A 17,890-nucleotide genomic window follows, 5' to 3' on the forward strand; every position below is an offset into this window, starting at 1 on the left:
CTTTCCTCAAATCTCTGCCTAACTGGCTTCTCAAAATTCAGGTCATAGCTCAAATATCTCCTAAAAGAGAAGTCTTTCCCCACCACTCAATTTTTGGTAGCCGTTCTAGTCACAATCACAGTTCTCTATTTTATATAGTCTTCAGAATATAAATAACCAGAATTGTTCTTCATTTGTCAACTTGGTTATTATCTGTCCCTCCCCGCCCCCTTCCCCCAACCAGAAGACCACCTTCATCTGGTCTTTTCACTGCCAAATACTGGAAGGGGGTGGGCGTGCTTTTGGTGTGCCAGACGTCTCACAGATGAGTTGGGTAAAATAGGATTCCTCATCACAAGTGTGTCTTTCACTTCTTCAGGTTCTTGAGTCATGGTTTGAGGGACATCCTGGAGTCTGGTTGACTCTCATTCTAGATGAAGCGAGTGTGAAGGGAGCGGTCCCACGAACAGATGGCTGTCACTCGGTATGTCACCACCACTTGGCGGTCTCTCCAAAGATCCCTTGACAGCAGGAGGCTGGTGAAATACTCTAAGCAATAGGCCCTTGGGAGAGTGAAGGGTCCCCTAAAGCAGCAAGGAAAGGAAGCTGTTGGGTCCAGTGCTAATTTCTATAGTGGAGTCACTAAGATACGACCCACTGAATGTACACCTGCACACCTGCCCACCCATGCTCTCACCTCTGCCTGGCGGGCTGGAGGGGAACAGCGTGGGGGTGTTCAGAAGGTGCGTGGCCTCTGTCCAGGCACAAGCTCCTACGTGTGTTTCTAGCTCCATCTGCAGAGCTGCTCTGATTCCTCGCCTTCCTTGGTGGTGCCTGGTGGGGAGGAGAGCTCAGGCTGCTGCAGGACCAAACGATCAGTGTGGTAGCTGGTCTCCAGAGACGGCCCCAAGGATTTCTCCCCTCCTGGTAGGCATATGGGACCCTTCACATCAAGAGATGGACCATACCTTCCCTCCCCTTGAATCTGGGACGTCCTTGTGACTCCTTCTACCAGCACAATGTGGTAGAAGTGACATTCTGGGACTTCCGAGCCTTTGCCTTAAGAGGGTTGGAAGTGTCTGCTTCCTCCCTCTTAGAGCACTTGCTCTTGGGATACTACTGAGTCCAGCTGCCACGCTCTGAGATGCACAAGATAAGTAGAGAGGCCACATGGAGAACTTAGGTTCCTAATCGCTAGCCCCAGCTGAGCTCCCAGCCAACAGCCCATGTCAACGTCCAGCCATGTGAATGAGCTGTCTTGGACGTTCTGGCCCAAATCAAGCCTTCAGATGTTTGCAGCCCCATTCAAAGATGACATGTATCGGGCTTCCCTGGTGGCGCAGTGGTTGAGAGTCCGCCTGCCGATGCAGGGGACAGAGGTTCATGCCCCAGTCCGGGAAGATCCCACATGCCGTGGAGCAGCTGGGCCCGTGAGCCATGGCCGCTAAGCCTGCACATCTGGAGCCTGTGCTCCGCAACGGGAGAGGCCACAACAGTGAGAGGCCCGCGTACCACAAAAGAAAAAAAAAAAAAAAAAGATGACATGTATCAAAAGGTTCACCCTACAGAATCATTCAAGATAATAACATAGTTTCTGATTCAAGCCATGAAGTGTGGGAGGAGTTTGCTACACAGTAATGGGTGACCCAAACATGCTCCCTTGCCAGGGAGTCTGATAGGCTAGGATCTGTCCTACAAAGAAATCTGTCCCACAAAGCTCTGCATGAGCGTCTTATCTTCAACTGGCCTTGGGTGTGTGAGATCAGCTGATCAAGGGGTCACATGACAGATCAAGTCCTCAGAGGAAAAAAGGCCACCAAATACTACTGACATAACAGCTGTAATTTTTTGTTTTGTTTTTTGTTCTTTCTAATTTGGGATTACTTTTTAAAGAAGATTAAGACCAAGCAACATAGGAAACCCAAGTGACTAAACTTTAGCCTTTGAAATCCCCCAAAAGACTGAAGTAAATTAAACATGGTTTCAAAATGAAAAAATGTTACCAGTGGGCGCTCTGTCTGCATTCAAAGCCACATGCAATTCAGCTCTAACAGAAGGTAAAAAGAGCCATTGTCCAGTTGCCCCTACCATACCTCAGGCTCTGTCCCCTGGGCCTTTGCTGAGTGTGGGGATTCGATGAAATTTATTTTGACCCAAATAAAGCCACTCCAGCCAGTCTCAGCCATCTGAGCCTTCGCAGCTTAGGTTCCAGACATATGAGTGGAGAAGTCATCTAGAAAGTTCAGCCCCGGCAAGCATCCCTGGAGCAGAGGTGAGACATGCCTACTATGTCCTACCTGGATTCTTGACCCCCAGAATCATGAGAAATAATAAAATTACTGTCGTTTTAATCTGCTAAGTAACGGATGACAATTTAAGCCCTGGATAACCAAAACACCAAGGTACCTTAACCACAGGTGGCCTCCTGTTTCTAGTTTCATCCCACACACATCCGTCAAAGTCCCAAGAGCCTCCTGGTCTCTACTCACTGTTCATTTTGCACAAACTGTGCAGAGAACCCAGCAAAAATAGGTGCTGAATAAAAGCCTTCATGCTGACACGGTGAATATGATTGTGAGTCACACCAACTGTTATAGTGCAGGAAACAAACCACTTTTCCCTTCTTAGTCACCGAGTCACGCTGGCAGGATTAAAGCAACATTTCCATCTCCACACCCTTCTAATGCCAAAGGCCCTCGCTGATAAATCCTACTTATAACCGGAGCTCTCTTTCCATCTTCGGGCCCTCGCAATTTCGAGTGTGTTTGGATCAAGGGCATTTTGTTTTCTCCAAAGCCAAAGGCATCCTTGTTCAGACGTCTACTTACGTGGAAGGAGCTCAGAGTCAGCTGAATGAAGAGTCGTATATATCTTGGAAATCCTTCAACTTGATCATCAGTGATGAAAGAGAAGAGAATCTCATGAACACCCAATAAAGGAATGAGGACCAGCGTGGACTTGGCCAATCTGCAAATAGCAATCAAATATGTGTCATGAAAGCCACCTTGGGAACAGGCAACATTTCCTGCTCTTCTGTGCATCCTTTATTGTAGCTCTAATGGCATTGATAAATAGTTGATTTTCCCGTTTGTCTCCTTGGCTACACGTTGAATGCCTTAAGGGCCAGTGTGGTCTTGTTCACTGATGCATCCCCACACCTGACTCGTGGAAGATGCTCAGAAGACATGAATTGGATGAATGAATGAATGAATGAATGAATGAATGGATTCCTCCATATAATGATATACCTACAGATCTTAACGTTTTCCTTGATGGATAGATTTCCATGCACATGGCTGTCACCATAGGACATTACATCCCTTACCAGGTTTGACAAGTTTCCTATTACCTGGCTAGCAGGTGCCTCTACCTCTTTCTCTATTTGGGACTTCCAGTGTCAGTGCTTTATGAAGCCTAAAAAGAGAAAGAAAATGACTTGCCCAGGGTCACGCAGCCACTAAGTGGTACCTCCCAGCCTGGAAGGGGGGCTTCTGACCTCACACTCAGGCCTTGCACACTCCAAGCACGATTTCATCATCTGCCCCCAAGCTGCCCCCAACCCTGGTGATAGCAAGGGCAGCAGGAAATGAGAAACTGATCTTCCTCGTAAAAAGCGCTGTGTGGAAGCTTGCTGTTGTATACACTCTACACAAAAATGACAAACATTCCTTTGTACCACCCATGTGCAAATGCACAGCTGGGACCCAAACATCCCATACCGCATACTGGTGGTTCCCAAGTGGACAGACTATTAGAATTCCTTACAGAGCTTTTAAAATATATATATTTTTATTGGTTGGCTCTCTCTCTATATAGCTTCCTGAGCCCCAATGTCAACCCCCTGAATCAAAACCTCTGGGGGTTGGATTCTGGGAATGAGAATCCTTAAGGGACTCCCCACAGGATACTGACAAGCAGCCACGTTTGGGAACAACAACTCTTCACCATTGAGCTGCTTCTTGATTTCAAACTAACTACATCAGCAAAGGTGACATATTCAGGGCATAAACAAAGCTACTGTCTGAGATACATTGGGAAAAAAAGAGCTTAAATGTGATGATTTTTTTAGCCCAAGTCCTTGTCTTAAAGGGCCAAACTAGGAGAAGGTTCCTCCCCACTGAATAAAAACCCCGTGGAGTTAAAGATGTGGAAACAGAGAGGGTCAGCAGCCCCTCATGGGCAGTATCTTCAAGAAGGTTTAACTTTATGCAAGGGAAAGTGCTTACTAGGAAACTTGCATCTGTGAGAGTCATTCAGATGCAGTGTTATCCATGAAACAAAAAACCTCACCTTCGTGCCCTAAAAGGACCTCAAGCCTGTAACAGTTCAGCAGGAGTCACCAAGGAGAGGGACTCCCCGCCCCCGAGCATAGGGGCTGAGCGTCCCAGGGCCTCGCTGGTCAAGGGGAGGCCGAGGAGTGGGGAGTCTGAGACACAGGCCCTGGTTACGTGGTTCTCCTGAGCCGAGCTCACACCTACTTTCACACCCACACTCACCCGTGCACACTCACTTGGCTGAGCAACATTAAGGTGTTCCCAAGGAGAGACTATTTCAAGAGTTCTGGGTTTTGCTTGTTTGTCTAATTTCCAGGAGTGTTTTAAAGCCCTGTAGCTCAGAGGTTGCCGAGTGGCAACCATGGGCTATAGTTGACCTGCAGACAGTCTTTGCTTATGCTAGGTAGTGATTTTTGCTATTGGAGCCATCCTTAAAAAATAAGGTGATTTCAAGCAAAGGGGTCCAGATCTTCAGCTTCCTTTGAAAAATGGGGAGATCTGGCCATGCTGGGCCCCAGTTCCTGCTTGGCAATCGTTGGTTACAGCCTTTAGAGGGAACACGCATTCTCCAACCCAACCAGCCTCCTTGGCCCTTGCAAATGTGTAAGTCTGTGACCCTTGCTCTGCGTTATATGGGTTTTAATGACACATACTTACATGCAGACCCATGTCTTACCATCAGCTTATTCTTGGGGCCATGCTACTACATTATGCTTTTAAAATAAACTTTTCATTTTGGCATAATGTTAGATCTACAGAAAAGTAGCAAAGATCATGTAGCGAGTTCCCACATACCCTTCACTGAGTTTCCCCTAATGTTAAAACCCTACAGAACCATGGTACCTTCAGCAACGCTAAGAAACTAACGTTGGCATATGGCCAATAACTATACTCCAGACTTTATCCAGATTTCACCAGTTTTTCCACTATTGTTCTTTTCACATTCCAGAATCCAATCCAAGATCTCACACTTAGTACAGGAGAATTTTTAAGGAATGATCATCTTTTTATGAGGTTTTGGGCCATTTTAGTAACTGCCACCTCTCTGGGTGGATGTCAGAGGAATTTCCCACTCCTCACCTGATTCTAAATTCTCCTTGGACAAAGGACTATTTGCGTCTCTGTTCAGATGAAAATCCATAAATATCTATAGGAGCATCCTCTTATGAACTCTGTTTATGCCTGTTTTTCATCTACAGTCATTTGTTTATTTAAATGGTTTAGTTTATTGCTGTCGGTTAGCTCTTCAACAAATATTGGGCATCTGCTCTGGACATATGAGCGAGTACAGTGAGGAGGAGGATCTGGGGCCAAAGGCAACGGAACATGGGGGCAGAACCTGGGGCCTGGGTTCAAATCCCAGCACCGCCAATGACTAGCGATGTGGCCTTGGGAAAATTATTTAACCTCTCTATCTGTAAAAATGAGGATTATACTACTAATAATATCATATGAAATGTTAAAATAATTATAAAAATATTAGTAGTAATAACTCCTGACAGTGTCATTGTAAGGATTAAATAACACGGGGCCAACCCTCAGAATAAATGGTACCCGATACATTATGTGCAATCAATAACATTTAGCTATCACCATTTTTGAAGAATCTGTCCCTGTCCTCAAGTTGCTCACAACCTCAGTGACTTGGATTATTTTTCTTCCATTTGTGACATTTCTCTGAAAGTTCTTTCAGAAAGGGGTCTGGGGTTTGGCGTGTTAAGAAATGATTCTCCTTTATAAGTTCCTTAAGAGTTCTGCCCCCTGCATCACACGGAAAGTTAAGATCGTTTATCTAGGAGGAGAGAGCCACCTCCATGCTGGGAACCACAAAGAACAGAGAACTCCCTGCAAGCTGAGGGTCCACTGGTGTCTGTCCACAATCCAGGGACATTGCTCTTTCTCCAGGCTTGGCTCAGCTGTCCCTGTCCAGACCAGGCAGGCAGCTGGGCTGGTTACGGTTTCCTTCTTGAATGACAGAAGCCGGGGCATGAGGGCTAGGACTACAAAAGTTCTCCAGCTCCTAGCCACTTGCCTCTTTGGCAAGGTCTAAGTGTGTTTAATTTAAACTTTCCTAAAATATACTCCTGGGTGGGAGGGGGCACAAATCTTGAGAACTACATTCTGAAAGTTTTCAAAATCTGGGAGAGTTGTAGGCCGGGCTGTTCCTACCAGTTAGGACAAAATGCATTTGGGCCCCATTGCCCCTTCCTCCTTACCCTAGCAGGGGGCCCTAATGGAAGGGGACGTGGAAGAGGAGAACCTCTCAACGTGGAGGAGGGCAGTGTGAGCTGGGGGTGCTCATGACCTGTTGGGGTGACGGGAAGCAGCCTTCCCAGAACTTAGAAATGAGGAAGTTAGCACTGCTGTGACAAGGAGATGGGCAAATGTGCTTCTCGACGCTGTAGGATTCCCTGGCCCAGAGAGTATAATAAGGTGGCCTGGGTGTGTCCTGAGAGACAGAGCCCTGCCTTTCTGCTAATTAATAAGCATAAGCTAATCAATTGTATTGCACTCTGCATGGAGAAAGAATAAACAGAAAGCAGATGGCCAACCAGAATGGCAGGAAAAGTCACACAGCAGGAAGTTCTCAGTACTCATCCGGCCCTATGGGTGGAGACTCTGGGGAATGAACCTCCCTCTCACCGGGATGGGTGCACCACAGGGCAGTGGTGGTTTCTCAGGCCACCGTCAGTGATCCTTCAACACCAACCACTTTACTTTGATGACGTGATCACCAAGCAGCATTCTGGTGACTGCTTTGGATTTTGGGATCTTCTGGTGTCAACTTTACGAGGAGTGCAGGCACTAAAGCAGGAAGGTCCCACTCCCACTTTTCATAGAATCTAAGAATGAATAATTGTATAATCTGGTTTGTATATCAGTCTCGTGTGAGTTCAGTTAGACTTAGCCCTCCAAAGTCTCAGCCACTTTGGCCACTCTCAGCCAAAGTCTCCCCAGGACAGTCCCCAGGTGGTAGATATCAAACTCGCCAAGGTGGGGTGTCTCACGCTGGGAGGCCTCCAGGTAGGCAAGCACCCAGGTTCCTCTTTTCAAGATTTTGCCTTGAATAAGGGTGGGGAAGTTTCCAGACAGATTGTTTATGCCAGGCAGGGTTACTGTGTCTCTCCCCAAAATAGCTGGCCTGAATCACCGCTCAGCCATGAAGGTCTCCCCAGTATATTGATTTACACTTCCAGAGATAACTGCCTCCTAACTGGGTGTGCACACTTCAGGGCTGTACAAGGAAATCCATTTGGTGTTGGAAGAATATATAATAAGAGAGGATAATAGAAGTTCTGTGTATGTTAAATTTTTATCTATCCTTTATAATTTTCTTTATTTTGGTGTATCACATGTAATAGTTCAGTAGACCATTTATAAATATGATGAGTGACATCATGCTTTACTAATAGAGACACGTGATCAGAAAAATTTGAAAGGGACTTCCCTGGTGGTGCAGTGGTTAAGAATCTGCCTGCCCATGCAGGGGACACGGGTTCAAGCCCTGGTCCTGGAAGATCCCACATGCTGAGGAGCAACTAAGCCCATGTGCCGCAACTACTGAACCTGAGCTCTAGAGCCCACAAGCCACAACTACTGAGCCCGCATGCCACAATTACTGAAGCCCTGTGCCTAGAGCCCACGCTCCTCAGCAAGAGAAGCCACCGCAATGAGAAGCCCGCGCACTGCAACAAAGAGAAGCCCCCGCTCGCTGCAACTAGAGGAAGCCCGTGCGCAGCAACAAAGACCCCAACACAGCCAAAAATTAATCAATTAAAAAAAAAGTTTGAGAGCCATCGTCTTGGATAACTCTAGAGAAGAGCCTGGAAAAGAGGATGTCAAGGCTGCTTAGAAACACATTTGCCATGGCCTGACCAGAAAACTCCATGCATTATTTCACTAGAACATCTGGTCCCATGGTGCCCCGACTCTGGCTGTGTATCAGAATCTTCTAGGAACTCTCCTGTAAGAAGTCCCTGTGTGGGGCTCCAACCCTCAGTTACTGAATCAAACATCCAGTAGAAGAGCTCACACATCAGGGCTTTCGGCCGGCTGTCTGATGATGTTTAAAATAGCCAGGATGGAAAACTATCGTAGGGGCCACTGTGGGTCTGAAGCTCGGGGATGGCCCCAGCAGTACATGGTGGGCTTTGGAGGCACAAAATGGCAGGGTTTAGGCTCTCAGTCTGTGTGGAAAGTGATGCCTTGGCGTTCGTCTTCCCCGTTTCTGTCTCTCGGGAGTGCTGTCCTCTGTTGGGTTTCCATGGTGCCTGGGTTTCCCCTGTGACTGGTTAGTGAGAGGATTCCCTCCCTAAATGGACCCAGGCAGGGTAGGTGGGAGAAGCCCTGCTCTTGGCCCTGGACCTCCATCCTCACAGAGTGGTGAGAGGCTGAGCCTTGGGAAAAGGGCCAGAGAGCCTGTCAGCCACTTGGAGCCTTGGCCAGAGGCGCCGAGAAAGACTGCGTAGCTCTGTGTGGTCCAGGCCAGCCCAAGTGTCCCAGGGCCAGGGGCAGGTTGCGCAATATTAGAGCTGATACCGTACATATTTGCCTGGTCCTGAACGGTGTGTTTACCCTTCTGGAACTCCTGGGGGTGGTGGGGGCTAGGTTGATAGGATTTGGGGTCTGGACACCCGGGGCAAATACCACTCACCACATCTGATTAGCTTGGGGGAGGTGTAACTAGGACCTCCTTTAATCCTCATCACAGGCAGAGGATGGGTCTGGGGTGACGCTCCCATGTGACATACCAGAAAGCAGACCCGGGGAGGCCAAGCAACTTGCCCAAGGTCAGTCTGGGGTCAACGCCAGCATCAGCCCCCCTGACTCACGTTCCACACCCACATTCCGGTCCTTGGCGAGTTAGAATGTGTGATCCTCACAGGTGGGGTCCCCCTCCTATTTACCTTTTGTTTGAAGCACAGTGCCAAGCGCATTTTAGACATTCATTAAATGTTTGTCAGATAAATGGAAAATCTACCTTCCCGGCACACCTGGCTCGGGGCCCGTTCTGGCCTTAGAGAGGGAGAAGCTGAGGTACAGCCACCCTCACTCACACCTCCACCCCTACCACAAGGACTAAAATCTCTACCACGGGAGAGGAACTCTGGGTTAAAACCCTCTGTCCCCAAGAAGTGCACACGTCCTACAGAAAGCAGAGTAACTGGGAAAGTTGGGGGGGAGCCCTTTCTCTCTCACTCATGCATCATTTGAGGGACAGCAATGCAGAGCTCAATAAACACCCATGACCTGACTTACTCTGCGATGGGACCGCTGTCACCATGGAAAGCAGAACCCGGGATGCAGCAAAGGCGAGTCGCAAAGAAAGCGTGACTGTGTGAAGAATGTATTCCCTTGGACTCCAAAAGTTTGTGGTTGTATTACTCAAGGTCTTAAAAATACCCAAAGACTCTCTTCTGAGTTACAATATATCCTTTATTCTGCTGCGTCAACTCCTTCCCGAAGGAAGGCAACTGTCAAACTCCCCTTCATGTGACTCGTTCCTGTCCCCGTAAAGCACCCATTCTTAGGAGCATTTGAACAGTGTCCTGCTGGGGAATGTGTGTGCCCTTTACTACTCACCACTGACTTCATTTTCATGGGCTCAGAAGGTCCTCATCTTTGGCAAAAGCCCTACATGATCCCACGACACCTTTTTCAGAGGGGCTCTTGCTGACACCCTTGTGTCAGGAGATAAACGTACTAATGCAATGTTCCCCCCTTCCTGGGACATTAGCCACAACAGCCAAAAGGGGTAAAAATAACCTCGCGCTCTCGGGTACTGACCTCAGGCCACTCACCTGTATTTATAATCTCTGAAGCACATTTGATGAGCTTTGAGCTTAGAAATGAGAAGCTTGAGAATTTTCAAGAAGATGAAGAAATTGACCTTGAAAAAAAAAACAGATATGAGTAAGTGATGGACTCCATATGGCTAGGAATATCAAGGTCACCCTGGACCCGCCATCAGATCCATGTCCGGGGAAATCAGGGGCAGTCTGGTAGTCAGCTGGTCAGGTGGCAAGTGGTCAGGGTAATCCCCACTCACCCTAAGGCCATCTCAATTGAGAGCCTAGAAAGGACCCTAAAAAGCCACCTAGTTTATTCTTCTGCCTCCAGGAGACCCAACAGCTGTCTGAGAAAGGCAGATGGACATTTACATTATTTTTTTTATTAGTTTCTGCTTTATAACAAGTGAATCAGTCATACATATACATCTGTTCCTATATCCCTTCCCTCTGTGTCTCCCTCCCTCCCACCCTCCCTATCCCACCCCTCCAGGCGGTCACAAAGCACCGAGCTGATCTCCCTGTGCTATGCGGCTGCTTCCCACTATCTATCTACCTTACGTTTGGTAGTGTATATATGTCCATGCCTCTCTTTCGCTTTGTCACAGCTTACCCTTCCCCCTCCCCCATTATTATTTTTTTAATTTGTTTTGTTAACGTCTTTATTGGAGTATAATTGCTTTACAATGGTGTGTTGGTTTCTGCTCTATAACAAAGTGAATCAGTTATACATATACATATGTCCCCATATCTCTTCCCTCTTGTGTCTCCCTCCCTCCCACCCTCCCTATCCCACCCCTCTAGGTGGTCACAAAGCACCGAGTTGATCTCCCTGTGTTATGCGGCTGCTTCCCACTAGCTATCTATTTTACCTTTGGTAGTGTATATATGTCCATGCCACTCTCTCACTTCGTCCCAGCTTACCCTTCCCACTCCCCGTGTCCTCAAGTCCTTTCTCTATGTCTGCGTCTTTATTCCTGCCCTGCCCCTAGGTTCATCAGTACCATTTTTTTCCTTTAGATTCCATATATATGTGTTAGCATACGGTATTTGTTTTCCTCTTTCTGACTTCACTCTGTATGACGGACTCTAGGTCCATCCACCTCATTACAGATAACTCAATTTCATTCCTTTTTATGGCTGAGTAATATTCCATTGTATATATGTGCCACATCTTTATCCATTTATCTGTCGATGGACACTTAGGTTGCTTCCATGTCCTGGCTATTGTAAACAGGGCTGCAGTGAACATTGTGGTACATATATATATATTTTTTTAATTTATTTATTTAATTTATTTATTTTTGGCAGCATTGGGTCTTCGTTCTGTGCACAGGCTTTCTCTAGTTGTGGTGAGCAGGGGCTACTCTTTGTTGTGGTGCGCAGGCTTCTCATTGCAGTGGCTTCTTTTGTTGCGAAGCACGGGCTCTAGGCGCACGGGCTTCAGTAGTTGTAGTACATGGGCTCAGCAGTTGTGGCTCGCAGGCTCTAGAGCGCAGGCTCAGTAGTTGTAGTGCACGGGCTTAGTTGCCCCACAGCATGTGGGATCTTCCCAGACCAGGGATCAAACCCGTGTCCCCTGCATTGGCAAGCAGATTCTTAAACCACTGTGCCATTGGGGAAGCCCCCTCTTTGTGGTTTTGATTTGCATTTCTCTAATGATTAGTCATGTTGAGCATCTTTTCATGTGTTTGTTGGCCATCTGTATGTCTACTCTGGAGAAATGTCTATTTAGGTCTTCTGCCTATTTTTGGATTGGGTTGTTTTTTTGATATTGAGCTGCATGAGCTGCTTGTATATTTTGGAAATTAATCCTTTGTCAGTTGTTTCGTTTGCAAATATTTTCTCCCATTCTGAGGGTTGTCTTTTTGTCTTGTTTATGGTTTCCTTTGCTGTGCAAAAGCTTTGAAGTTTCATTAGGTCCCATTTGTTTATTTTTGTTTTTACTTCCATTTCTCTAGGAGGTGGGTCAAAAAGGATCTTGCTGTGATTTATGTCATAGAGTGTTCTGCCTATGTTTTCCTCTAAGAGTTTTATAGTGTCTGGCCTTACATTTAGGTCTTTAATCCATTTTTAGTTTATTTTTGTGCATGGTGTTAGGAAGTGTTCTAATTTCATTCTTTTACATGTAGCTGTCCAGTTTTCCCAGCACCACTTATTGAAGAGGCTATCTCTTCTCCATTGTATACTCTTGCCCCTTTTGTCAAAGATAAGGTGACCATATGTGCGTGGGTTTACCTCTGGGCTTTCTATCCTGTACCACTGATCTATATTTCTGTTTTTGTGCCAGTACCATACTATCTTGATTACTGTAGCTTTGTAGCTTTCTGAAGTCAGGGAGCCTGATTCCTCCAGCTCTGTTTTTCTTTCTCAAGGTTGCTTTGGCTATGCAGGGTCTTTTGTGTTTCCACACAAATTGTAAAATGTTTTGTTCTAGTTCTGTGAAAAATGCCATTGGTAATTTGATAGGGATTGCATTGAATCTGTAGATTGTTTTGGGTAGTATAGCCATTTTCACAATATTGATTCTTCCAATCCAAGAACATGGTATATCTCTCCATCTGTTTGTATCATCTTTGATTTCTTTCATCGGTGTCTTATAGTTTTCTGCATACAGGTCTTTTGCCTCCTGAGGTAGGTTTATGCCTAGGTATTTTATTCTTTTTGTTGCAATGGTAAATGGGAGTGTTTCCTTAATTTCTCTTTCTACATTATTATTTTTAATTAACAGGTACTGAGTACTTACCATGCCAGGCACTGGGCTAACTTTCCATACATTATTTTATTTAATCTTCACAACAACCCTCTGAGGAAGCCACACTATTTTAATGCCATGATACAATGAGAAAACAGAGGCACAGGGGAAACAAGTCCTATTCCCAAGCTTGCACAGCTAGTAAGTGGCTGAGCTGGTAATTAATTAAATTCAGATTTGTCTAATTACAACCCTCCCTTCACTTAAGCAGAATCGCACAATGCCTCCCACTGTAAAGAACTCCAGGTCTACTGGTGTTGAACTTGAGGACCTGTTGCTGCCACGGAATTCACTGGAAAGCACACGTTCTCCACCCTCTAGATGACTTTCCACAACTGTCATGAACTGGGAAAATTCGACCCTTGATTATCATCAGCTTTGGTAGAAATTTTTAAATATGTCTGCAGAGGGCTTCCCTGGTGGCGCAGTGGTTGAGAGTCCGCCTGCCGATGCAGGAGACATGGGTTCGTGCCCCGGTCCGGGAGGATCCCACATGCCGCAGAGCGGCTGGGCCCGTGAGCCATGGCCGCTGAGCCTGCAAGTCCGGAGCCTGTGCTCCACAACGGGAGAGGCCACAACAGTGAGAGGCCCGCGTACCACAAAAAAAAAAAAAAAAAGTCTGCAGATTCTTCGACACTTCTCCCTTCAAAAGGCAGAGCCTGATCCACCTTTTCTCTCTGGGATGTGAACTAGGTTTAGTTATTTGCATGTAATGAAAAGAATATGGTAGAAGTGATGCTGTGAGTTCTGAGGCTAGGTCCTCAAAAGGATGGCTTCCACCTGGTTCTCTCTCTCTCCCTCTCTCTCTGGGGAAAACCAGCCACCATGTTGTGAGGACACCCAAGCAGCCTGTGGAGAGACCCATGTGGGGAGATTGAGTCCTCCGACCAACAACCAGCACCATTTGCCAGCATGTGTGTGAGCCCCTTGGAAGCTGATCTTCCAGCCCCAGGCTTCAAATGGCTGCAGCCCTGGCCAACCTCTAGACAGCAACCTCATGAGAGGTCATGGACCACTGGAAACGCAGAACAGCAAGTGGTCAAACGTAAGTAGGGCTTGGAGAATGAGAACAGGGTTTATGAGACGTGAGACTGGAGAGGGAGGGAGGGCCAGGTCCTGCAGAGCCTTTCATGGCCACACTAAGGAGTTTGGGTTTTCTTCTGAAAACAGGGATGACAGATTTCAAGCTGGCAAGTGACCTGATCAGATTTGCATTTCTGCATTTCAGAAAGCTCATTTTAGCAGCAAGCGTGGAGACTAGATTGAATGAAGGCAAAGCTGGAGGAAGGGAGACCAACTGGGAGGCAGTTTCAGAGTTCCTGGGGAGGATGATGGAGGGGTGACGTAAAGAGCAGCCCTGGTGGTCCAGTGATGGAGCGAGATGGAGTAGAAATTATTAAGGAGTTTGAGTCAGATGACCTTTGTTACCGGCTGGATGGGAGATCAAAGATGACCCCAAGGTTTCATGGTAGATCTCAATGTGTGGTCGTGCCATTCCCCAAGAGAATGACCACACAGAGAAGGAACAGAACTCGGGGGAGAGGGACCTAGTAGTTTTGGACACAAGAGATGTCCCAAGGCAGTGAGATATTTACATCTGGACCTCAGCAAGGAGGTCCCAATCAGAGCATGGAGCCATTGGAGTTGGTGAGATTGTCCAGGGAGGCTGTGGAGACTGGGAGAAAAAGAGGGTTCTGAGAATTACCTTGTAAGGAAGGGAAAGGTAAAGGAAGTGGAGACATCAAAGGAGATTGAGAAAGAGTAGCCAGGGCAGTCGGAGTGAACCACAAGGACGTGGTTTCCTGGAAGCTCACAATGGGTAGAATTTTAAAAAGGTTTAAATGCTACAATAATTTGAAGGCGAAATAAGACCACACTTAGCAACAGGGAGCTCACTTAAGAGAAGCTGCAGGAGACAGGAGACAGCAAGTGGAGACCACATTGAAGAGACTTGACTGCAAAAGGAAGCAGACTGATAGAACAGTAGTTGGCAAGGGCTGCGGAATGGAGATAATGTCTCTCAACTGAATTGTAGGGCTAATAGTGGTTTTGGGGTACAGTTGTTTTTAAAATTGAAAAGACTTAAAAATGCCTCTATGCAGTGGAGAAAGAGTCCATAGGGATGGTGGTTGGGTGACAATTAATGGAGTAAAGTCTCTACAGACATTGAACCAGCACAATACTGATGTCCTTGTCTTAAACCACAGATTGAAACATGAGCTGCAGAATCCAGCACGTACCTGTTATTACTTATCTTATTGGCCTCGGGAGAATCAATGTGCGAAGCTAAGAGGATAGTTTCAGGCAAGAGGCTATTCATCCCGTCCACAAGCCAACGGGGATAATGGAGATCCCCAGCCAAAAATATTTAGTAACAGAACACTTAAATACAAACTAAGTGTAACCAAGTAATTTATCCCATTTAATGGGATATCTGTTTTCCTTAACAAAGAGAAAACGTTGTGTCCTTGGCTTAGTGACTTGTTGAACTCAGGCGTTTTTCTTACAAAGCAAGCCTAACACGGGAAAGGCACATATTTCAGTAAATTAATTTCAACCAGGACTGTCTCCTAGGAAATGAAGGCTTGTGATGAGAAGCGTGTTGATTCACTGCTCTTTGTGTCTTCCAGAGACCAGAGAAAATGGGCTAGATGGAGAAAGCACTTCTTCACTGCCATGGAATGAAACACCAGCCTGGTGGACCACAGAACCTCCATCCATCCAGGTGCCCCAGAAGACAGGGGTCGGCATCACATTTGGATGGGGCTGTTCATGATTTGTGTACCAGCAGGAAAGGAGCTGAAGGAGGATTTTTTTTTTTTTTTTTTTTTTGCAGCAAACAGAGGGTTTACTTGCAAGGCAGCCAAGCAAGGAGACAGGAGAACACATCTCAAATCCACCTCCCCAAGGCAAGAAGCTTGGGGTATTTATATAGGATAACCAATAAAGAAGCAGGGCGGTCTGAGGACTGGGGAGTGCGCGGAAAGGTGATTAGAAAAAGGTACCAAAATCCTCGTTCTGCGCAAGCGTCGGAAAGTTTTAAAGAACCCAGCCAACTCCTCTTGGATTCTGTGACCAGATGTGGGGCACTTAGGACCCCAAACATATAAGGCTCCTTTTCAGGTCCTAGATGATACAGAATGCATATGATCAGATGTACCATTCTTGGTGACACTTCTTCGGCACCACGCCAGCTGCCATGTTCATATCGGGGTCTACAAGTTGGCAGAGGTGGGTGCCAGCACAGTGGGGACTCAGAGGTAGGTCTTGTGTACCCCTAACTCCTCCATCTCCCCCCAAGCCCCTCCTCCCCTGGCCCGCTATATAGACAAAAATGCCTATATTAGAGCTACTCCTTTGGGTTAAAACCCTCTGTCCCCAGGAGCCCTGCTGAAGGGCACATGCACTTAGCCTTATTAAAGGGTTCAGTCTGCAAGCAGGAAGAGCTCACCAGGCAGATGCAGGGCCATCAGGTGGGCATTCCAGGCACAGAGGCAGCATGTGCAAAGGCACGGGAGGCATGAACATCAGCATGGATTCGGGGGAACTGTGCATTTCTCCATACAAATGGAGCACGGGGTGCTTGTGGTTGGATGGGAACGACAACGTACCATATGAAGGACTTTGGAACCACGCCCAAGGGCAGTAATGAGCCATTAAAAAGTCACACGTAGAAGAGAAACATAGCCAAATTTTGCTCAAGAAAGACCACTCTGGCTGCCATACAGAGGATGCATTGCCCCGGGCAGGAATGAGGAAGGGAGACCAAACAGGAGGCTTTTGCAAAGGCCTGCATGAGAAACCCCAAGGGGCTGAAGAAGAACAATGACAATGGATTGAGGAGAAGGAGAAAGCTTGGAGTGACCTTCAGAGGAAGAACCGACAAGACTTGAAGTCTGGCTGGAGGCTGTAGTGAGGCAGGAGATAGAAGCTAGGAGGGTGCCCAGGTTTCCGGCTTGGGTGCCTGGTAGATGGATGGTGGTGTCATTCACCGTGGGGTGAACAGGAGGAAGAGGGGGTGTGGATGGGAGGACAAGGAACCACTGTGAGCTAAGGTGATTCTGGCCATTTCTGAGGAGCTGACCACAACTGGAGTTGTAGAAGCAACAGCAGGTGAAGGTCATTTCATCCAAGATGAAAAGACAGAGCATATTCTCTGGTCCTGGCAGGAGAAAAGGTGGCTCTAGGAACTAGGAAACACCTGGAGAAACCAGCACACAGGTCAGCCAGCCATGGACAACCAAGCAGCGAGGTCCAAAGCAATTGTTCCAGCCCTGGCCACGGATTAGGATCACTGCCCAGGTACCACCTCCAGAATTTCGGATGAAATCCTCTGGGGTATGAGCCACCACGATGTTTCTAATGCACAGCCAGTTTTGAGAACCGCTGGTGTGTGGGCACAGAGCTTCACAAACATTCTTTTTTTTTTATTTTTTTTTTTATTTTATTTTTTTTTTAATTTTTTTATTAGTTTCTGCTTTATAACAAAGTGAATCAGTCATACATATACATCTGTTCCCACATCCCCTCCCTCATGCATCTCCCTCCCTCCCACCCTCCCCATCCCACCCCTCCAGGCGGTCACAAAGCACCGAGCTGATCTCCCTGTGCTCTGCGGCTGCTTCCCACTATCTATCTACCTTACGTTTGGTAGTGTATATATGTCCATGCCTCTCTTTCGCTTTGTCACAGCTTACCCTTCCCCTTCCCCATATCCTCAAGTCCATTCTCAAGTAGGTCTGTGTCTTTATTCCCGTTTTACCCCTAGGTTCTTCATGACATTTTTTTTTTTAAATTCCATATATATGTGTTAGCATACGGTATTTGTCTTTCTCTTTCTGACTTACTTCACTCTGTATGACAGACTCTAGGTCTATCCACCTCATTACAAATAGCTCAGTTTCGTTTCTTTTTATGGCTGAGTAATATTCCATTGTATATATGTGCCACATCTTCTTTATCCATTCATCCGATGATGGACACTTAGGTTGTTTCCAGCTCCGGGCTATTGTGAATAGAGCTGCAATGAACATTTTGGTACATGTCTCTTTTTGAATTATGGTTTTCTCAGGGTATATGCCTAGTAGTGGGAT

General features: G+C 46.7%; 1 protein-coding gene across 1 annotated transcript in view; it reads right to left on the reverse strand.

Moving 5' to 3' along the window:
- The window catches only part of GLP2R (glucagon like peptide 2 receptor), a gene marked incomplete at both ends in the record, with an annotated part of 51,474 nt that overhangs the window by 2,915 nt on the left and 30,669 nt on the right, over positions 1–17,890 (reverse strand). Inside the window, 2 exon segments of the mRNA XM_079725063.1 lie at positions 2,808–2,946; positions 10,055–10,143. Of these exon segments, the coding sequence (XP_079581189.1) occupies positions 2,808–2,946; positions 10,055–10,143 (228 nt within the window).

The sequence above is a fragment of the Hyperoodon ampullatus genome (assembly GCF_949752795.1).
Source record: "Hyperoodon ampullatus genome assembly, chromosome: 19".
Classification (NCBI taxonomy): domain Eukaryota; kingdom Metazoa; phylum Chordata; class Mammalia; order Artiodactyla; family Ziphiidae; genus Hyperoodon; species Hyperoodon ampullatus.